Source organism: Pipra filicauda, unplaced genomic scaffold (genome assembly GCF_003945595.2).
Source record: "Pipra filicauda isolate LSUMZ 115617 unplaced genomic scaffold, ASM394559v2 scaffold37_size4185640_pilon, whole genome shotgun sequence".
Classification (NCBI taxonomy): domain Eukaryota; kingdom Metazoa; phylum Chordata; class Aves; order Passeriformes; family Pipridae; genus Pipra; species Pipra filicauda.
The window spans coordinates 3523072-3546117 of NW_024104509.1; the positions used below are offsets into that span (position 1 = coordinate 3523072).

Genomic DNA, 23046 nt, shown 5'->3' on the forward strand with positions numbered 1-23046 from the left:
GATGGATTTGATGGGTGGACAGTTTGAAGGACAAGGAATTGGTTGGACAGTTGCATCCAGAGGATAGTGGTCAATGGCTCAGCGTTCGGATGGAGATCAGCGACAAGTGGTTCCCTCAGGGGTCCGTACTGGGACCAGTGCTAATTAATGTCTTCAGCAATGACACAGCGGCATTGAGTGCACCCTCAGCAAGCTTGCAGGTGACACCAAGCTAAGTGGTGCGATTGACACACCTGAAGATGGGATGCCATCCAGAGGGACCTGGACAAGCTTGAGAAGTGGCCCTATGAGAACCTGAAAAGGTTTAACAAAGCCCAGCACAAGGGGCTGCACTGGAGTCAGGGCAACTCCCAGTATGAATACAGGTCGGGGGTTGAATGGATTGAGAGCAGCCCTGCTGAGAAGCACCTGAGGGTGCTGGTGGATGAGAGGCTGGACATGACCCAGCAATGTGCACTTGCAGCCCAGAAAGCCAATTGCATCCTGGGCTGCATCAAAAGCAGCGTGGCCAGCAGGCTGAAGGAGGTGATTCTGCCCCTCTAAACTGCTCTGGTGAGAGCTCACCTGCAGTGCTGCATCCAGCTCAGGGGCCCTCAGCACAGGAAAGACCTGTGGGAAGCACCTGTTGGAACAAGTCCAGATGAGGGCCACAAAGATGACTAGAAGGATAGAACAGCTCTCCTATGAAGACAGGCTGAGAGAGCTGGGGTTGTTCAGGCTGGGAAAGAGAAGGCTCTGAGGAGACCCTATAGCAGCCTTCCAGTACTTAAAGGGGTTTACAAAAGACCTGAAGAGGAACTTTTTACAAGGGCAAGTAGAGATAAAACAAGGGTGAACGACTTTAAACTGAAAGAGGGCAGGTTTAGATTAGATATATGGAAGAAATTCTTTACTGTGAGGGTGGTAAGGCACTAGTACAGGTTGCCCAAAGAAGCTGCTGATGTCCCATCCCTGAAGGGGTTCAAAGCCAGGTTGGATGGGGCTTGGAGCAACCTGGTCTAGTGGAAGGTGTCTCTGGTCATGGCAGAGGGGTTGGAATGAGATGATCTTTGGGGGTCTCTTCCAATGCAAATCATTTCACGGTTCTATGATTCTATGGTTGTTGAGAGAAGGAAATAATGTGAAATTAGCTGAGATCTGCTAGGAATTCAGACAAATAAACATAAAAGTGCACCCTTAAGAGCAATGGGAAGCCCGCATCTTGCTCTTTCAGAGAACAAATCAAATTTAAAGAGGTCTAAATCCCCACTATTTCCCTTCCTTTCATACATAAGACACTCTGTAAAGGCATGCACTTCTGTTTGTTTTGTGTGGTTTCCTCAGGCAGTGAATTATCTAGGACTGAGTCTAAGATTGGCTGTTTAGTTTCAGGCTTTATGATAAGCTTTTAATTATAGCACAAGAGTTTCATTACATGTTACTCCAAGCCAGCTGGAAGCAGTTACACTTTAGTCCTCCTCCCCCTCCCTCCTCACCACAGGACATCATTTCCAAGGCCTTACCCTTCTTGTCTTGATGATTATGGGATGAAACTGCCACATATGGATCTGTATTTTCAGATGAACCAAGCGGATCCTTCCAATCCAGCAAGCGTCCCCTAGCATCATAACCCTGTCGAGCGCGAGAGTCAGAAGTGGTGGTGCTTGGGACTAGGGAACTGGAGTGTCCTGTTTACATTATAAATACAGGTAGGGAAGACAAGTCTCATTAGTCACTTACCACTCTACCTCCCCATGCTCGGGAACACACGGACTGCTTTGCTTCCATGATGGGTGAACATCTTGCCTTAGGCTGAGCAAAACTCCTTCAAAACATAGCCCCAAGAAAGAGGAGATTTGAACCTTTCAGATCAGGGTGCTAAGAGGTGCTGCCACTGAGCTCGCAGTTCTTTGCTTTAACTCAACAGAGCTAAACACGTGTGAAAGAGGGTAAGCACACTTCATTCAAGTCAAGTATCCTTTGGCTGGATTCAGTACACAGCCTGACTGAAACTGAAGTGTCAGCCCATACTGTCATGGTACTGGCTTAGTTAAAAAGCAATTTTAAAAAGAATTTAAAACAGAAATACTTCTAAAATGGCCAAAACTGAATGGGAATGCCAGAACTACTAAATGGCAACATCAGTGGCACTCTGCCTCATGCCCCCAGGGGAATGAAGGACAGCCAAGCACCAGTGTGCTCACACTGTGGCATCCCTCTCCAGATGGGATATGTCCAGGGCCAGCTGCTCGCACCCGCTTGCACCATCACTATTGGTACCATCTGAGCTGATGGTCCAAAATGACTCTGAAATAAGCACAAAACTGAATATGGTTTCTGCTCAGAGTGACAGTTAAGACAGTGTCTCACTATGTGAATCTGCCCAAGAACCCATGACTCCAGCAGCAGCTGGACTGAGGTCTCAGGTGCCTTTTATCCATTACAAATGCTCTACACATTGTTACTGCTGTCCTGAATAAGGCTGATTCGCTCTTTGCATATCAAACACCTCAACCAACAGCACATTCACAGAATGTGCCCCGCTGGAAACACGGCACAATTTTAAAGGTGGATTGGCTCAGGCAGAGACGTAGCACCCAAAACGTTTGAGATGCTTGGAGTCTACTGTCTCTGGAAGACGGCTCAGCTGCTTTGGGGAGGAAGTACCAAAAGCTATCCACACTACACCATTTTGACCTCAAAACCACTCTGAAAGTTTCCTTTCAGCACATGTGCCAAAGTGAGTTATTTTGAGCAGGACCCAAGGAGTTCTGGGCCTCCTTAATTTGAGGTGGAGTAAGTGTATTACCCCTTGCCTACTTTTCTGAGACAGCCTATCGAAAGAGGTGTTTGTGACACATGCTCAAACTAACAGAATTGGATTATTCACAGACAGAATGGCATATAGCGCTTTTTCTTCAGATAACACTAGATAGACTGACAGGAGCCCTTCTCCTTTTGAACAAACCAGCAAACTAATTTTCCTTCCTTAGATGAATCTCCCTTGGAGAAGAGTCCAATCACCAGGCTACAGACTGCCCTAGCAGGGACCCTTTCCCTGCTCCTTCCCTTGATCTTGCTTCACTGCTTGGAAGAATAACTTGAGACTCACTGGGGCAGAGACAGATCAACACAAGGAGCTGAAATTTAAATCCTCCCAGAGAAGGCTTAGAGCTGGGCAGTTAGAGCCTGTGCTTCTATAGTTTATTTTAAACAGTCACTGGATAAGCACAAAGCTTTTGGAAGCTGCATCTCAAAAAAACTGTTTAAATGCCTTCTAAAGCCATCCAGCCCCAACTCTCAGAAGAGAAGAAAGAGATGATGAACCGAGATCCTCAATTCCACTCCAGCAACCAAAATCTAAATGTTGGCCACCAATGTCCTCAGGCTTTTTGAAGTACCCATGTGCTTCATTTTATCCAGCCCTTTCACCAGCTTCATGGTGTTGAGCTACTGAGGAAGTCAGCAAAATACTGCAACTTCTATTAAGATGCTGTTATGAAGTCCTGCCGAATATTAATGAGGAAAAAAATGTCTGTGCTCCTCTGTATGTTTTCAAGGAGCCCTTCTGATTTCCTGCACAGGATTATAGGTGGAAACAGTTTGGACTGTGTTTAGCACAGGACATGGACACAATGAACTCCTGTAACTTGTATGCTTAGAAAAGAAAGCTGGTCAAATTCAAAGCAACACAATTTAGCTCTGGACTTCAGTCTGAAGGCTTATACTGACAAAGGCACTGGATTATTTTTTACCCACTCATGGTAGAAAGTCTGGTTTCTCCCAGCCATCTTTCTTTAACATGGCAAATTAAAGGCTGTATTTTGTTAAGAGAGAGCTTTTAATGTCACTCAAATAGAAAAGAGAAGCCAAAACGTTATTGTCTTTTAAAAGGTTTTCATAAGCCACAGCATGGCTGGGAACATTGGTAACACACAGTTAGATAATGATGGACTCTGATCAAAATGTGCTGCCTCCTCCACAGCAGTCCTGCAGCAGTTCTGCTTGTTTCCAAAAGGACAGGTAGAGGTCCAGTGATCGAAAGCACACACATATTCCCTTGAAGTAAGAATATGCTGGAGCATGAAAGGGTTCACTCGACACCATTTTATGCTTGTCAATTCCTGTGCTCATCCCCAACAAATAAGACAAATAACAGGGCAGAGAACATACTAGAAAATGGAAATTATGGGATTTTTATGGTTTCTTTTCCCTAAGGACTAATCCACAGTTGCAGCATTCATGGTGTTCCAGACTCCGAGTTAATACCTCATTCAGCAACCACAATAATGTGTACAGTATTTGGTCAGCTTACAAATAGTGCTGCACTCAACATAAGAAAGCAATTAGTCATTGCTTGATAAGGAGGTAAAAGAAAATTTTGCCAAGTAGCAATCATGGTTTTGCCTGTGTTTGATATGCATTTATATACCCATATCTCTGTCCAGACACTTGCACTTTTAAATGTGTTTAAAGGGGGAATTCTAAGGAAAAGCTATAAGTAAAGTCAAAGAAAAACATGTCATAATACAGTAATCTAGAGGAAGTATATGCCTAAAGGACACATTTTCTGGGAAAAAAAAAATATTTCCTCAACCATATCTTGCCAATACACAGAGAACTTCCTTGTAATGGAAAGCTAAGGCTTTGTGAAGATATTAATGTGTACCAGATGGTCACTAGGTGGAGAGGGGTTTTATACAAAAGAAAGAAATCAGTCTATTCTCTCCGTTACTAATGTGTTAGTCAAGTACACACTAAGAAGCAAGCTTCCACAGCTAATTGAGATAAACTTTCTTCCATTTGACTTTGAGGAAGCAGGGCAGGAGCAGAGTAAACCTTAGCCTGTCCCAGTCGTGCTAGAGCAGTATTCTGCAAACACTTACTACTGGGCAGTGATACTGCTCCCTTAAGCAGTATCACAGTGCCCTGTAAGTGTCTGAATAGCCAGTCCCACTGGGTGAATTTCAGTTCTGAGCAGAGTGGCACCACAGATGTGTGAGCTACTTAAGTTTCTCTCATAAACAGAAAAGACTGAAGTGGCAGGCAACCCAGTCCTGGCCCTCTCACACACAGCCATTGTTAAACCTTTACAATGTGTTGTATAGTTTGCAGCACATAGTGGGCCTTTTTTTCCCATTACACCATTTTTACCACTCTGACTGTGCAAATAGGCTTTGCTGAAATTTAAAGAGACCTTTGCACATCTGAGATGTGGCCAGTACCTCTGTGTTAATAATGGTTAATACAAAATCATCTGAAAAACCAATTCTGCCTTTGTTTTAAAGCAAAGAGTCCGAATAACTGCACACATAGTGCTTTTCAAATGTCTTTGTTTAAAGCAAACACGTAAAAATCAAACAGACACACTTTTAAAAAATCTGGTTTAGGTGCTTCCATTATTTGCAAAAACTTTTCATTTGGAGTGCTGTAATCAAGTAAGAGGCAGAGTAAAAGCACTTAGTGTCTACAAGCACAGATAATGATTCAGAAAGGCTGCACTTCTGTAACTAGAGCTTGTTCTGAAGTGCACTTGTAAAACGTAAGCAGAATTTTTCAGGTTTAAAACAAAGACAGAGATTCAATACGTATTTGATAGTTGCTTTAATATGCACAAGTCATTAGGATCTCAGAGGTTAAGATGTCTGCGTGCTATCCTATTAACAGCTATAGCAACCTAATTAGACAATTAGAGGGAAAAGCTAAATCAATACTACAGAGGGAGAAAGGACTATAGCTAGAGGGTTAAATAAGGGCCCAATTCACTAAGAATTGATGTCTCCAAAGGTAATTGAAGCTGCTTAGAATTTTGCAGAGGAATCTAGCCTAATCTCTTTGTTTAAATATGTGGCTCTTGCATAATTTCTCTCTGACCTTCTGCAGCCAGACCTTTAGTCTGCTATCCCCTTGAATAGTGTCACTTGAATAGTCACCTGTGTGGACTTTGCACTTTACTTGTAAGCAATTGATCATGTAAGACTGCCCTAGAAAGAAGCCCACTTGCCAAACTCATGAGGAGTTTAGTGCCAAGAACAAAGATTAAGGGCTTGATTCTCCTTTCATTCCCACCGCTACAGATTGGCAGTAAGTCTGTCGAAGGAGGGCGATTTACAGTGGAGAAAATCAAGAGAATCAGGCCTTAAGACTTCTTTTGTCTTAGTTTCAGATGCTTTTGGATATATTTGGCCCACCGAATCGAAAAAACCCCTGAGCATTCACTTGGTTGGTATTCTGGTTTATTCCAGTGTTCTGAGGCTTAATCTATTACAACATGCCATTTACTTATGCATTAAACTGTACTCAGTAACATTAAAATAGATAACTCATTAAATGTTCATTTTCTCAAGAAAAAAATTACTCAGATCAGTTACTACAGTTAGCAAACATGAACAGGTTTACTAAGACTGGTTTACTACCTCATCCTGGGATTTTTGCACTTCTGATGTGGAAGATCAATAGAGGTGACTAGTGCATTTTCTTTCATATTTTGCCATGATAGGTGAAAAGAAAGACTGACTGCAATAATATCAGAACGGATACTTTAACTAAACTCATAAAATGAAGCCCCTTTTTTTTAACCCTACTCTTTTGGATTCCAGCTTTTTTCACTCTGCTGCTCACTTGAAACACTCTTTTGCTTTTTTAGTCATATCAGTTTACACCGAAGTTCCTACTAATACTGTAGTTAGCAGGATCCAGAACCACAATCTCACAGCTATAACTTTGTAGCCTATGAATTCACTTAGAAACAGCAAATCTAGAACATTTCTGGCACATCAGCACTATGTCCAAAACCATTTTCTTAGCTTTACATTCAGCAGTATTGATTTTGTTATTACTCTTTTTCAATTGTTGCTCTGTGCATTGGAAATACAGCAATTTTATAATGAAAGAAAGTACAAACTGTATATGCAAATGAAACTGTGAGTCTTCCATATATTACAAAGTCTTAACTTGCCTTTGATTTAGTACACTCCCTTCACTGGTTTTCATTATCATATTTTCAAACAAGTTTCACCTGCACATTTTTCATTTCCTGGTAATAAACAACAAGGGGAATTTGATTTTAGTTTTACAAATGCTGAACAGCACTATTGTGCCTCCAGTTATTTATATGCTGCTGTACTGAGCTGTCATTGCTTCTGTTTTACACCTACATATTCTGCAGGCATGAGATGAAAGGATCAATTAAAAGTTCCTCTCAACTTCACATTAACCTATCTCTTGCTTTGTTCAGTCAAATATATGGTGAATTTGTCCTAGCCTTGCTGAACTGCTAGTCTTGTACATCCTGAAAGCAACACCACAAGGAAGCTCCAACCCCATATGGAAATTTCCCACTGATTTCACTGGGAGCAATACCACATATCCTCAGCTTGTGAGAACTTATCTTTGTTCAGAATGTCTATAAAGAAAAACTATTTCAATGTATGCCTAGGTTTGAATTTAAAGTGATTATTTATTCTGCAATGATTCCTCATGAAGATATTTGTTCTTCACTCTTGCATAATCCACTTCCAAATATGCAGAACAAAGTGATAGAAAGCACTGTGAGCACAGTTTAACAGCTGCCTCATGGGAAACTGGTACTGTAGGCTTGCAGAAATGATCCTCTTCAGCTCAGGTAATTTAATTTGCTATATGAATTTCTTTTATTCTTTTTTACAGACTGGGCCTCATTCAGGCAATAAGATACTGCAAGAATGGACAACATAAATGACTCACCCTAGAAGCAACAAGAACCTTCAGGAATTGACACATAATCCAGTCTCAACTCACATGGCTAGTTTTCCTTACGAGAGATCTTCCTACCCAAGGGTAGTTCCCCTCCTTTCCGTAAGGTATCTCTGACTGGCTGCTGTAGCAGTAATGACACCAGCCTGGACGGCTCATGAGTGGGATGTGAGCTGCTATATTGTTTTTCCTGGTGAACAGGTAAGATGCATCACTGTACCCAAGTGTTCCTTTGAGTGTTCAGATGAAGCATACTCTTAATCATTTCTGCTGGCATGCCATTAAAATGGGCCTTATCTGACTTTATTTCAGTGGAGACAGTTTTGAGGGAGGACAAGAAAAGAGGGATTGAAAATCAAGAGGTATGACTTAATCCTAATTGTGATTAGTGAATCGGGCCCTAAAAACCAACATAAAACAAGTAAAAAAGGGTAACAGCTATGTGAGTACAGGAACTACTAACTAACATGAGGATCTGGGGAGAATTTTTAAAAACACTCATAAACTGACCATACAGTGTGTCGTAAGACATTTCATGATCAGGTGAAGCAGTTGAAATGTCTATGAACAAAATAAATTGGGAAGAAACATTTAATACAACAGAAGTATGAAAATACTTAAAAGTTTAGTAAAAAGTGATTCCTCCAAAAAGTATTTGCTGTCAGTAAATAAAGAAACTAAGAACTTCCTTACCATTCAGGGCTACGAAGGAATCTGAAAGACAAATAACAAGGGAAAAATCATTATTTCTCACTTGTTTTTTCTTTTAAATAGTTTCCTGCTAGCAAGCATTTATGTTTCAGCTGACATTTATAAGTATGTCGTTAGTACACTAAGGACCCAGGCAACACTATTATTCAGACATACCCAAAAACAATGTTGGGTTTTGAAAGTGTTCATGACCAGCTCTGTACAAGAAGTAGCAAGTGGGAAGGCCAGTGTCCTCCCTGCCATGGCTTTCCTTACAAGTCCTAATCTAATGCAAGGCATTGCAAGGGATGCAGCCAGCAATAAGGACAAAACTCAGATGACCCATGACCACATGAAGTAATAAGATCAGCTGGCTTAGCAGGGAATGAAATCTACCCCTGTGCAGTGTCAAGGTTCAACGCATCATTCAGGGCTAAAGAGGGATTTAAGCAGGGTATGGGCTTTGTTGCTTTCTGCACAGAAGCAGATCTCTCTCCAAGAGCACAATGTGGTGTTCCTGAATAATTTCCTACCCCTTCTTTTATATGTAACAGATATCAGGTACACTCCACTCCTGCCTAACCTATTTGCCCAAGGAGAGCAGAACTGGCTGAAAAGGGCAAAGATGGACCAGCTGGGAACTGACCTGATTTTGGTTCTAACTCATTTTACAGGGAACAGAGGGCAGAGTATGTGTACACCTCCTTCGAAATCTTTTGAGACAGCCTACGCTACCCCGTCTTAGGGCAGAGGCTGAAATCCTCGCACTCCTTCAAACACAGTGATCACAGTAATTAACAGCTCTTGAATAAGGATGCACAAGGCATGAGAAAGCTCTGCCTTTCTACAAAGCAGCTGGTCCACACTGTATCCCATGGCACACTCCAGCCCTCCATTATTTTGCTCCGTATTACAGCAGTAATGACTCTCTAACTGTACATTAATTCCTCAGCTTCATCAGTTTTATTGCATCTACAGGCATCAGTGCAAATTGCACTGAAAAGAATGTGTCTTGATTTCATGAGGTTCATAAATAATATTTGGGGCTCAGAATTAAACCAACTTTGGAGAGAACATTTGGAACAAGAGCTGTCCTGAACACAGATGTTGGTATTCCTGAAGGCTCAGAAGTCAGCATGCAAGGCTCCTCTGCATGTAGTGCAATCTATGCACTTTTACGCATTTCAGTGCAAAACCGTAAATGTTTAAAGACTGTGTTTAAGCTTTCAACTCTTGGTGTCAGTACCTAAGGTTTACTATTGAAATTTCTTAGGCGGAGTCAGTGGTACATAACCCTTAATACCACTAAGTTGTCCAGACTGTGTATAAAATCCTCTAAGTTTCACAAACTAAGCAGTTGTCACTTCTTGATTCAGATCCAAAACTGAAGATATATTTCACTGTCTCCCTGCGCTGCATGGGAATGTAGTCCACATCACAGACTACACTAAGAAACCAAACCACTTCCGTACATAAACAATCCAACCACCATGGCTAATAAAGACAGTGAACACCAATTCATTATGTCATTGCTGTCATCAATATCCTCTAGAGCTGAGCTTTTCTCACTATGTAAGTGCTCTGAAGTCTGATGTTTGTATAAATTACACAAACAGGGCTATTTTTCTCAAACACATTTAAACAACAGTTCCTCTTCTGAACCTGCATAGTTAGCTGCAGTTGCTGTCCCTGTTGGGGCTTACACTGCTACAAAAGAATGCCTGACAGGTAATGGCATTCTGAGGCATCCTTCTGAGGCATTCAGAAGGATACGGTGACACATGGTAAAGAGAGGGTAAAAGCTTTGCTTACTTTGGCAGTCACCCAGGCCATCTGTATTGCCATGTTCTATGTCCTGTTCAAACGCCAGTCTGAATAATACAAAGAAAGAAAACAGTATGAATAACAACAGTCACAGGCATAACCAGAAAAAAATTATCAAATGTGCAACTGAAACTGGCCATTTCTTTGGAAATTCCACACAAAGATTGAAAAATTTTAATACAGACATTTGAGTTATTCATCACTGCTTAATGATTTCTTGGCTTCTGATGATGTTCTGTCTTTATATTATTACCTCTAAAAAATCCACTGCATGCCTCACTACCAAGGGAGGAAAAGAGATTTGTGGTTTTTAAACTGTTAAATATGTGATATTATTGGGAGCAACTATAATGTAACCTTAACTTCTTCACAGAGTGGACCAGGTGCACTGATACTTTGGTGTGAGAAGGAAGCTAACCAACTGGGCAGGTACTGTGCTGGGGGAAGACAATCTGCATTCCAATCATTTAGGTACTATGACGGATGAGACTGCAAGGCATATGGTCCAGCCCACAGAATGTATTCCCTTCAACTCAAGGTGCTCTACTGAAAAACACTCACAGGCTTTTCTGACATCCTCAGTTTACGCTCCCAACCTCTGCCTGTGATTTTGGATAACTAGTGAAGCTGTTCTTCCAACTTCCTGTAAGGTCAAAAGCGAACAACAAGAACCTTGAAAAACTTCCAACACAAGCCCTTGTCTACATTAGTTAGGATCCTGCCCTTGAAGTATAATTACCCTTGCAGAAAACTCATTCTCCACTCCTGGTCAACCACCACCTGCTCCAGGAGGGCAGCTCACATCTCTGCCTCCTGGTGGCTAGCTTAGAAGTCCACCAGACATCTCCACAGCTGCTCTGGACCCCTTTCTAATCACTGGACAGAGCATGAGGTGTCTTGCTCACTTCTGGACTTCACCATTGCAAGCTGCACTGCCTGTGTCTTGATGGATCTACTGATGAATGCGGAAGCTGCATTCCGTAAGGTACGGAAGTCCCATAGAGCTTGCCATGGAAGTTCAAAAAGACTCAAACACTTTTGGAATGCTGAAAAAAACTGATACGGGCACAGGTGCATTTTAATATTATTCTACCAAATGTCCAGTCAGGAACGGCCCACACTTTTATAGTAAAGCATATACAGACACATATATTAGAAAGAATTTCTTTAGAGAGAGGGTGGTCAGGCATTTGAATGGGCTGCCCAGGGAAGTAGTGGATTCTCCGTCCCTGGAGATTTTTAAAAAGAGACTGGATGTGGCACTTACTGCCATGGTCTAGTAACCGCAGCAGTAGTGGATCAAGGGTTGGACTTGATGATCTCTGAGGTCCCTTCCAAACCAGCTGACTCTATGATTCTATACAGCTATAACTTCCCCAGTGGACAAAATAATTTTAATTGAAACAGCAAGTTAAGAACAAGACAGAAGCACAGGGATTGTAACTTTGTCCATTACATACCAAAGACCTGTACAGAAGCAGGGTTGAGTGGGGCCAGCTGTGGGGTTGTCAAGGCTATGCTTGCGATGTCTGTGCTACACTTTCACTACTACCTTGAGGAAGTATAGCTGTATACCTCAGAGTGAGCAATCATGAGGTGTGTCAGAAGTGGCCAAGAAATGTGAGCTCTGAAGTGGGTCTGCTCCCTGTAGCCTTCACAGACTTTCATTATTATAAAATAATGAAATTTTACTGTTAAGCAAGGGGAGACCCAGCACTTCTCTAAATCTGCTTTAAGCCCTTACTGTGCTCTGTGATTCCTCATAGTAAATTAGAAAGACTGGTTTTGTTTTCAGTGGACAAATTGCTTAAGTAATTTAATTTGGATTCTATTGCCTCTTTAATCAGCTGTGATGGCTCCAGTGTAGGCTGGTCCAGACATATCCATCCAGTTTGCTCCTTTCAGTAACACGCGGACCTTAGTACAGCTCTTTCATTTTCTTCTTCCTCCTCTTTCAGCAGTTACCAATCAGCTGACACTTCACGTCAAAAAAATTTGTGAGACATTTCAGAAGTGAATGCAAATAAGGTAGAAACAAACACTTCCCACATTTTTCCTTCCCTAAGAGCCCCATGTTTCAAATAGCCGTGCCCAAGACTGCCTGGCGCCACTGCCAGAGCTTTGCGTCCCATCCAGCCAGAGCTCTTACTCACTTGGAGCCAAGGACCAGCTGTGTGCACACCCCGCTCTCCTTCACCCATCCACAGTATGGGTCTCTGGACGCTATGCAGGCCCTTGAGAAAGAAGAGCACAAGGTGGCATTTGTGAGCGCTTCCGACTTCCTACGCCTACTGTTCAGGCTTCCGACACCATCAGAAAACACCTACTTTTTGCATTTGCCGTGACGCTCACAACGGCCCAAGGGAACCTTGATGACACAGGTGGAAAAGGCGATGTACAGGGCACTGCTGGGCTTGTCAAGCTGCATGCCCACGATCCGCTTGTCCTCCATACCATCATAGCTGCACCTGATTAGGAAAAAAGTGAGCTAAGGTTGCAGATTGGTTCTCCTGGGAAACCAGAGGAAACCTTAGTGATTCCTCAAGCTGAAAAAAAACCCCACAAAAAACTCCCCCCAAAAAACCCCTAAGAAAGATAGAATTGAACAAGCCGAGGAAAAAATCCTTACAATAGCCACTAGGAACACTGATAGACACATAAGCAAGTATTAAAAATGCATGGGACAGGGGAATAAGAATTGGAGAGAGACAGAACACCAGACAAGCTTCTGAGGGCCCTTCATTTTTTGTGTTTATTCTTCTCCAGTACTCAAAGTAGCTGAAATTTCTGCATGATTATGGCCCACTTCAAAGCCCCCTTAGGCATATTTCAGGAAGGCTGATGTGTGGAAAGCTTCCCTTTGAGAGCAGCTTCCTGGTTGTTGAATTATTTGGAGAGAAATCAGGGTTTTTTATGGGATTAGAAAATTAATCTTCCTTTGCAGAACTTCACTTTTAATTATCCATCAGCTGCTGCATAGGATGGGCTAGTTTCTACACATACTAAATAAAAAATCTTATTGCAATGTAGAGACTGATAAGCAGACATCCCTTCCCCAAACAATTTAAAATTACAGAAAATACTTGGCTTCTCTAACCACTTCCCTTTTTGTCGGACAAACTACTCTCTGGGAAATCAGAAGTTCAAAGTCACCCATACATGACTACAAAGAATCAGATACACACTTTTCAGGATTGTAAACACTGATCTCCTCCAGGAAAAGGCTGTCATTTAGGAAACCAGTGTTTCCTGTCCGTGCCAAGAACTTCAGGATGATTCCCTTCTCTGACCCCAAGAAAACCACGGTGTAGTTCTGATAAGGCCCAGCAGCAGAGTCCACAGCAATTTTGGTCAGTCGGTATCTAAAATAAAAATACAGCATTTTGCATCATTTGAGGTTAGATCGTAATTTTTTTAATCACTTTTGCCACTTCAGATAACTGCATTGCAGCCTTCTAGCAACTATATAACACATTGAAGCACTTTTCCTACCTGCCTATAAGTCAACACAGACTGTGCCAGTTTGGCTCCCCACATGTTGGGGAATTTTCATGTGTTTGCATGTCCATATGACCAATAGCAAGCAGAATTGTCCACAGAAAGCTGAAGGGATATTAAGAGTCTGAGGGCATTTAGGAATTATCGTTCTGATCAAAAGGAAAAGCCTGGTAATTTCTTCAGGCAGGGAAAGAGTCAGCACAGTGAACATCTTCAAAATTTCATGCTCTGTCACATTAAAAGCAGCAATAATGATAACTGAACGAGATTCAACTTTTTTTTGGTTAGGAAAAGCTGTATCAGTACAATATTAAAATACTAAACACCATTTTACCTTACTAAAAATACAACCCCCACCAAGCAAATTCAGTACTGGGGTGATATCGAATCTTGGGATGACTCAATTTATTGAAAATGAATATACTGGTAATTTGGTAGCAGTTAGCTGGTACTGGCTATCAAGTGGAAGCACTCTGCAGAGTTTGCTGCTCTCATCTTTGGTTGGAGGCATAAAACCTGACATAAAAACCTGACATAAGACACATTACTAAAGTCAGCTTCTTCAGAGCTAAACACTGCCCAGCACAAAACTCCACCCTTGTTCAGAGGAAGAGAGGAAAATATGGCAAAAGTTAGTCATATTATTCTGCTCACAGCTGGAAGGTAGAAAAGTAGTATAGTGACCACAGTAAAGAGTGAGAATATATTTTGATAGGAAAGTGATGGTGTATTTACCACTTGCTGATGTATGAGCCTTTGTTCAAATCTGTTATTATTTGTCTTTTGTTGCCATAGAAAGGATAAAGACTATGTGATTACTTATGCCTATATACTTTTGCAAACATTAAAGCATACCAGTACATAACCTGACATACATCTACATATCCTGTGAACATATCCTGGCAGACATGTTTGTATCCTGTATACATATTCCTGTGTTGTCTGCTGATCCTTGCCCAAATTTTTCTACAGAGCTGTTCTCAAATACTGACATATAACCTGGCAGGTGGGTCAACCTTCCCTGCACAGCATTTCCTCCAAGATCCAGTTTCAGCATAGCGTGGTTGGAAAGGACTGAGGGTTTTTCCTATCTTGAAAGCTGCTCAGGGAATTCTGCAGCATCTGCTCAGCTCTGCCACCGCTCCTTGCTGGATTCATGCCCAGCACACCAAGGACATTTACAGAGTTGGAGAGTACTTGGAACAAGGCTATTAGCACAACTTGACAGCTACAATGAGGACAAGAGTTCACTTAGTGGTACGTACCTGACCATTGTTCTCAGGAACCAAGGTCGATTAACAATTGAAGGTACAGCCTCATCCATCAGTGGATGTGTTTTGATGAAGTTCAGAGTATCATCTGGGAACTCATTAGATGTTACATATTTTTCTAATGATGCAGAGCCAGCACAGCAACCAGGCCTACATAAAACAAGAGAGTAAAACCAGAAAATTTATTTGACATCAAGAGCAAACTTCCTTTTGTTATGAGGCCCTCACCGAAATCTGATGTGCTTTACAAAAGTTTAAATGGAGGATTGAGAAGTCTAGTGGACTTGTTTAGCCCCTCAAAGTAAGCCTAAAATCTTGCTCTATCCTCCATTCAAAAGAATTTCACGTCACCTAAAAGCACAAAGGCATTTCTTCATCAGGAGTGTTACACAGAGCATTTGTAGTTTATCCACTCACATGGAACCTAATCACTGCATGCATGCATTTGGCTTGATTCTGCCCACTGGCACAGGTACTTTCCTATTTGTAACTTGCCTAGTTGACTGCTCTTTTGTGGAATAAAAGCAGTCCCTATAATACAGAAGGAAGTTGATTTTTTTAACAAGGTGTGAAAGAATGCCACTTTCAGTCCTGTCTGGTAGAAAGCAGAGTACCGGAGAAGACAACACAGATAGCATCCACGTAAACATTGGTTTTACCTTTCACTTAATTTGGATGAGATGACTTAAGAATGACAGCACTTTGAGGACTTTCACTGAAATGTTATCTATCATTCTTTGCATTTTAAATGCAAAATGGCTCACCTTATTTCTAAAATCTACCCTGATCCTAAGAGGTAGCTTAAATTTCGTGCCTGGACAAGCCATCTCTACAAAGGAAGCAGAAAAATGCTTTGTATGTTGTTTGTATTTTGTGAGCCATTTTCTCTAACAAAAGGTGCATTTGATGTCATTTTCTAGAGAACTAGGACTCTTTAAATCCTTGAGCCACTGTGAGACGGGAAGATGAAAGATGGACCATTCACTCACAAAGACACAGCAGTGTCCAATTTTCATCTACTTCTATGTGGATAGTCACTGACATCAATGGAGTAATGTCAACCTGAACAAAATACAACACTGGTCCTATCATATGTGTTGCTCAAATTCAGATAAATATTCAAACATTAGGTAAATAAATCTTATGTAGGAAGGTAGCATAGGACTGGAAGGAACCAGCTGCATCGACAACTCTGGTCCCATATGAGCTGAGGAATGAAAACTACATGCAGACACTGTGTCCTCTTGCCTCTTCATTTCCAAAATATTTTGGTTGTCTTGTAACTGCACGTAGAACTAGCAAAAGAGGCAGAGAAGGAGAAACCAAGGGCATCACTAGTTTCCTAGGTCCCTGCAAGGGCTCTGACTCATGAGGCAACGTTCCCAGAAAACTTGAGGGAGCAGCCTACACCTTCTGGCACCGTGGTACTTAGGCTTTCTGTATATCTAAGCTGGAGGCCTATTTACTCCTAAATCCTAATTGCATGATTGGATTAATCCTGTTTTAATCTCAAAACTGGTTTAATCCAGTAAACATAATGCCAAGTAAACCCTGCTGTTTGGCCAAACAGGGAAGCAAGGCCCCTGAAAGGCTCCAGTAGGTTTCTGAGAAATATTGGGATCAATAGGGGCAGAATTGCTTCTGTACCATTTTGACATATTAAAAATGGCCTTATTTCAAAGGTGCCTCTCATGTACTTCAACATGAGTTAGAAGTAGTGATTATTTCTATTAAGCAGATTGATGGCCAAATGTTACATGAAATAGTGTTCAAAATTCACCTCACATTTTCTCCTGCAGGCTTAAAAAGAGAAGTATTATCCCATCTTCATCATAACTGTTAGCCTGCTATTGGCTCATCCCGAACTCATAATGCAACTTTCTTATCTTCCTTCTCACTGAAAGAGATTCGTCCTTCTCCTTTCCCTCTTCCCTGACAATATTCACTATCTGAGTAAGTTCTAAACAAATGACCTTGGAGCTGTCGGGCAGCCTTGCAGTCCCATGGCAGCCTATCATGTCAACAACTTGTTGAAACACTGAAGAATGCAGAAAAAAATCCAGCAACAGCGCTTGAAGGTGCCTTACCAAGTCTCAGACTGAAAACAAACACAGAATTTGTCAGATTTCCCAGTCACCTCCAAGTTCTTCTCTTGAGAGACAACTTCAGAATAAAGACAGCACAGGAACGCTACACTTGGCAATTCCAAAACATGGTGGACCAAATTCAGATTAGGCAGAAGCTCAGTTGCCACCATAAAGCTTTGTAAAGTCATAGAATCACACAGTATCCTGAACTGGAAGTGATCCACAAGGACCACTGAAGTCCACTTCCTGGTCCTGCACTGGACCACCCCAAGAATCCCACCATGTGCCTGAGAGTGTTGTCCAAACACTTCTTGAACTCTCTCAGGCTTGGTGCTGTGACCACTTCCCTGGGAAGCCTGTTCCACTGCCCAGCCATCCTCTGGGTGAAGAACCTTTTCCTGATCTCCAACCTAAGCTTCCCCTGACACAACTTTAGGCCCTTCCCTTGGGTCCTGTCACTGGTCACCACAGAGAAGAGATCAGTGCCTTACCCTCCTCTTCTCCGTACAAGGAAGTTGTAAATGCAATGAGGTCTCCCCTCAGTCTCCTCTTTTCCAGGCTGAACAAACCAAGAGACCTCAGTCACTCCCTCTATGGCTTCCCCTCAAGGCCCTTCACCACCCTTGTTGCCTTCCTTTGGATGTCTCTAATAGGTTTAGATCCTTTTTATATTGTGGTACTAAATACTGCAGAGAGCACTCCAGATGTGTTTTTCTTTTAAAGTTAATTAAGGTATTACAAGCAATGTAAAACATGCATTTAAGTGATAGAGCTTAACTGAGATAAATGAATTTTATTTATCTACATGCATATCAATAGCTCAGAGCAAAATGAGACTGGTGTAAATGAGTTAACAACTGTCTGTCAACAGCATTTTGTAAGAAATGGGTACTTTCAGGAAGTACAAAGAGAGTGTAATAGAGGAGGTGCATGGAAACATGAAGGAAGTGGAAATAGGGAAAACAACTCATAGGAGGAATGAGGCAAACTGAATCTCCAGTTCGGTGGAATGCTCTTTTTTCTTTCCATAATGCATCCACTGTGGCACCTAAATTCCATGGTAATCATAGAACAGCAAACTACAGAACTGGTGCAGGCTTTGCAATAGGATATATCCATTACCCAACCAATTTGCAACAGGTGTGTAATTCACACAACTCTTAAGTGATTATTCTGACCAAGTGAATCTGATGCTGGCCTGATTTATGTTACACAAATCTTCTTTAAGTGGAAAAATTCTTGCTTGTATACTTTAGATCCAAATTCAACTGAACTTCTATTTTACTGTTGCAACATTTACTGTTGCACCTTACAAGGCTCTTCAAATTACCAAAAAACCTGCATGAAGGAACAGAACAATATCATCATACATGAAACGTACCTGGGCTTGGGCACTCGTTCATCAGGAACTGGTGTCCATGTGGAGTCTGGAGACTTTTGTTCTTTGAATCTCCCAGTAAATACATTGGCAATGTCAATCATGTCATAGGCACAGACTGCAGAGCCAGGGATGCTGCAAAGTAACATTTCCCAGAAATTGTTACTCATTCCGCAGTTACGCATAAAACCTTGAGCAAAAAACATGCTCTGTAGGAGTCTTAGTGTCACAGGCTACTCACTTCTGAACTCTGAATCCAGTATTGACAGGAAAAGCCAGCCCCATGGAAAAGCCTGAAACATACCAATCAGCAGACAGCTCCTGCCAGCAGAATTTATTTCAAAGCCTCTACAGAAAGAGGTAATTGCAATGATCTTGAAGAAGGGAAAGAATTTGGGAAACTCTGGCTACCACTGGCAATGCATGAAGAGTAATGGCCAGTCTCATTCAAAGCCCATTATTTGGAAATCTACATTCCTGTAAGTCATAACATCTCTCAGTACTAACTCTCACAGTCCCTGCCATGCCTCAAAAAATATACTGTAGACAGTTCAGAAGTTGGTGCTAATCAAACTGAAAGTGTGCTGCAATGTGCCATTGACCTGGCATTTACGTGTAATTACTCCATCCTCCCACGGCTTGACCTCCACAAAGTTTTCCCAATGGAAAGGAGTTAACTGTGCTCAGAATTTGCTGTACTCAATGAGATGTAAAGAGCTTACAGAAGCAAATTCAGTGTTGTTTTTAGATCATAATGTTGCAAATTTCAACTTTTTGAATATTTACATGCAACTGTACAACAGCATTGCCTAAACATAATTATATTCTTACCTACATAGTTTCTGAAAGTCTTAGGGGTTTCCCATGGTCAGTCACTTGGAAACATGAATTATTCATTTATCCACCTTTCCTTTTTTTAACACATGAACTACTCTTCTTTCCTTTTTTTATACATGAAATACTCTATTTGTGTCTGGCTTTCACCACTTGATTTTATTGTGTAAACAGCATGAACTCAGCTGGCTGAGGCTTTCAATCCTGCTTTTATCTAGTAGTTTATTATACCCAGAGACAAAATACAGTAACTATAATACTGTTACAGAGAATAAAACTAAACTCATAAAGGTATATAAATTGATAGAAAAATAACAGTTTGCACATTAAAAGGTTTCAAAATGCGCGTTACTGAAGAAAAATAAGTAGGGGGACAGTATTAGTCTTACTTTGATATCCACAGATTGTGCTTTTACAGGGAAGGAAACTTTGAAGCTCTATATTAATGTGATACTACACAACAGAAGTTTAAAATGGAGGCAGTCCCACGTACGTTGATGTAAAACATGGTCAAGGGTATATGTGGCCACAGAGAGGCCCTCTCCCTAAAAGACACCTCAAAATCCACTCTAGCAATAAGATTTTGCATTTTGCTGAATTCAGTTGTAAAGAAAAAAACAACGAACCTAAAATCTTGGGGTGTTTACAGAACTAAAAGTGCTGAGAATTGTGCTCAACATGATGGAGGGATTGCAGGATTGCAAACATCTTTTACTATTATTGCAAAGAGGATTGCAACATCTTTTACTATTAAGGATGGCAGTTTGTGGGTCTGTAGCACAATGAAGTGGTAAGGATGGAGTGCCGTGGGTTGCAGCCATGCCATCTCCGAGCCACTGGACTACAATCCATCACCAGCTTCTACCCGGAGTGACCTTAGACTAGATTGAGGAATCTCTTACAGTTCACTCTAGGGGGAAATTTTGTTCCAGAGACCAAAGGTATTTGTTACAGCTTTTCCTTAGTGAAGGAGGAATGAAAGAGATACATCCACGTTAGAGATTTCACAGAATCATAGAATATGCTGAATTGGAAGCGACCCACAAGGACCACTGAAGTCCACTTCCTGGCCCTGCACTGGACCACCCCAAGAATCCCACCATGTGCCTGAGAGTGTTGTCCAAACACTTCTTGAACTCTCTCAGGCTTGGTGCTGTGACCACTTCCCTGGGAAGCCTGTTCCACTGCCCAGCCATCCTCTGGGTGAAGAACCTTTTCCTGATCTTCAACCTAAGCCTCCCCTGACACAACTTTAGGCCCTTCCCTTGGGTCCTGTCACTGGTCACCACAGAGAAGAGATCAGTGCTTGCCCCTCCCCTCAGTCTCCTCCAGGCTGAACACACCAGGTGACCTCAGCTTTTCCTCATATGGCTTCCCCTCAAGGCTCTTCACCATCTTCGTAGCCCTCCTTTGGATGCCCTCTAATACTTTAGTGTAGCAGTGAATCTGATGAGAAACTTGTTTAAACATGTCTTAAAATGGCTCTTTGTGGTCCCTTTGCAAACACGTGTTTCTTCTCCCCAACACCCCCCACAGCAACTGTTATCTCCCATGCAGGAATGTCCTGGGAAAGGTGTCCTGAGGTGTCCCATTGGTCCTTTGTTAACCCCTTCCTATTGGCTGTTGACCCTTTACCTGATGGTTTTTTCTGTGTGACCCTGAACTTGTGATTGGTTCCCCTTTGACCCTCCTAAAAGCCTTATAAACCCCTTCCCAACAATAAACTCTCTCTTGCCTCCTCTCCACGCCCGGTGTGCTGTCTCTGTGCCTGCCATGGAGCCACGTGGGTGCTGGGGGGAGGGGAGGGCACCTCTCCCCTCCAGGCTCGGGGCCTGAAAAACCCTGTCGCTGGAGTCCCCTTTCCCCGTCCCTTCAAGACGTCGGAATGGCTCTTCAGATGGAGAAGGAACTAGAGCTGGGCTCCCCCACGTCGTGGGTGGGGAAAGGGATCCAGACTTTAGCGTCCTTCTTACACTGTGGTGCCCAGAACTGCACACAATATTCAAGGTGAGGCTCCCCCAATGCAGAGCAGGGCAGGACAGTCACCTCCCCTGACCAACTGGTGATGCTTTGCCTGATGCCCCCCACGACATTGTTGGCCCTCCTGGCTGCCAGGTCTGCCTAACAGAGTGTCTCCAAGAATATACGCTTCCTGTCATCTTCAGTGTCTGGCAACAACTGGGGCCTATAAAGTAGTATCTTGATTTTTACACCAAGAACTTGGATTTTAAGATGCAAGCTTTAAGGAAAAGAGTTATTCATGACACCACAGGAAATACTAGCAGAGTGGGAAGACAATCTTAATTTTGAGATAATTGCAAGATACAATCTATTTTCTGATGTTGAATCTCTGTTTGTTCACTTGTTTTTATTAAGCCAGATTGCATGCAAAGAGATCATCTTAATTTAAGCTTGTATTCCCTACTGGTAGCATAATTATTCCATTGCAGTTCCTATTGTTTTGACGTCAAAAGCAGTGATTATACATTACAGGCTCAGGCTTACTCTCATTTGAAGTCAGTTCTGTGACTGACCTCATTGAGGTCAGGCTTTGACAAGAGGTAGCAAAACTAGATGTATAACTAGTGTATAGCAAAACTAGATGAATTTCACTAACGAAGCTCCCATTTTGCTCAAATGTTACTCTGTGAAATTGCAATATAGTTTTTAATTAGAATGTTACTATTTTATTTTAACTTCTCCGGCAGTCCTCAGTAGTTGGATAAAACTTCTAATAAACTCTGGAGAAACATGTTATAATGTGTAACAGTAATAAAGTCTTTGCAGGTAAATGCACACTTTTGGATAAACACATGAACCATGAAATAGGTGGTCTGGGGACGCTTCTTCCCAGCCAGCAAGACAGCTTAGGACCTTGAATCTCCCAGGAGAGTCAAAGGTCAGTAGGGTCAATGCAGGGTCAAGGATCAATGCAAGAGTCAGCAGGGATGCAAGAAATAAAGGGAAGGAGATAATGTGGTTCTTGGCAGACCCAGTCCTTTCTTTGTGAGGAAAAAAAAATGGTATTTTCTCTTTGGAATAACATTCTGCAAGTTACATGCTGTAACACTTCTTGGTGGCTGGTGTGAATTATTCCCATGGATAGAAAAGTATGTCCAAGGAATGTGTCCCAGTAGTTAATGGCTCAAAGCTGCTTTTAGTCATCAGATATAAAATGCAATAAGCAACACCAGGGTTCCTTAAAATGAAACACAAACTATTGGTAAGTACATGGCACATAAAAATTATAGTGTATGAGCAATCACTTCTTGTACCTTCATAAAGTGAAAAAAAACTGCACTGAAAAGCAAAACATAAAGGAAATAGAAGGTAAAAGGTTATTGTGCCTATTACCTATTATATGGAGTGGAGAATGTAGCTAAAACAACATCCCGGCCATTGAAATGGATAACATCTGTAACTGCCTGCAGTATGTTGAAGTAGAAGTGTGAATCACCAGGAACTGAGCAGTTCAACCGGGCCTTGAGAAAGGAAGTCCACTGTTTTTCCAGCACTCTCTGAGATCCTCCCATGTCATTTTTGCAAACCTGGGCCACCCTTGGGAAAACTACCTGGAAGGAACAGAGCAAAAATAACGGAGAAAATTAAATGACTGTTTGAACCAAAGATTTTGCTGGAATACTGCTTTTAAAACATTAGGAATAACACAGCAAGGTGCTTAATTTAATACCACATTTCTGTAATTTGTGACAAATAAGAAACAGAGAAAAATTAAGCTTTGGAACAGTGT

The 23046-nt window shown here is 41.8% G+C and overlaps 1 protein-coding gene across 6 annotated transcripts in view; it reads right to left on the minus strand.

Moving 5' to 3' along the window:
• SEMA6A (semaphorin 6A) overlaps positions 1-23046 on the minus strand; it is a 119957-nt gene that overhangs the window by 26579 nt on the left and 70332 nt on the right. For 3 of the 6 annotated variants that reach the window (XR_005564865.1, XM_039384817.1, XM_027752118.2), the window contains exons 10-19: positions 22650-22867; positions 18465-18596; positions 14991-15146; positions 13413-13589; positions 12555-12695; positions 12381-12461; positions 10216-10274; positions 8407-8427; positions 8224-8274; positions 1503-1667 (exon numbers count right to left, since the gene is read on the minus strand). Coding sequence is in view for 5 of the 6 variants with exons in the window: in XM_039384817.1 (XP_039240751.1) it covers positions 1503-1667; positions 8224-8274; positions 8407-8427; positions 10216-10274; positions 12381-12461; positions 12555-12695; positions 13413-13589; positions 14991-15146; positions 18465-18596; positions 22650-22867 (1201 nt within the window). In the remaining variant the exon portion in view is untranslated. The remainder of the gene's footprint in view (positions 1-1502; positions 1668-8223; positions 8275-8406; positions 8428-10215; positions 10275-12380; positions 12462-12554; positions 12696-13412; positions 13590-14990; positions 15147-18464; positions 18597-22649; positions 22868-23046) is intronic. The other 3 variants (XM_027752121.2, XM_027752122.2, XM_027752123.2) reach the window with 3 other exon arrangements.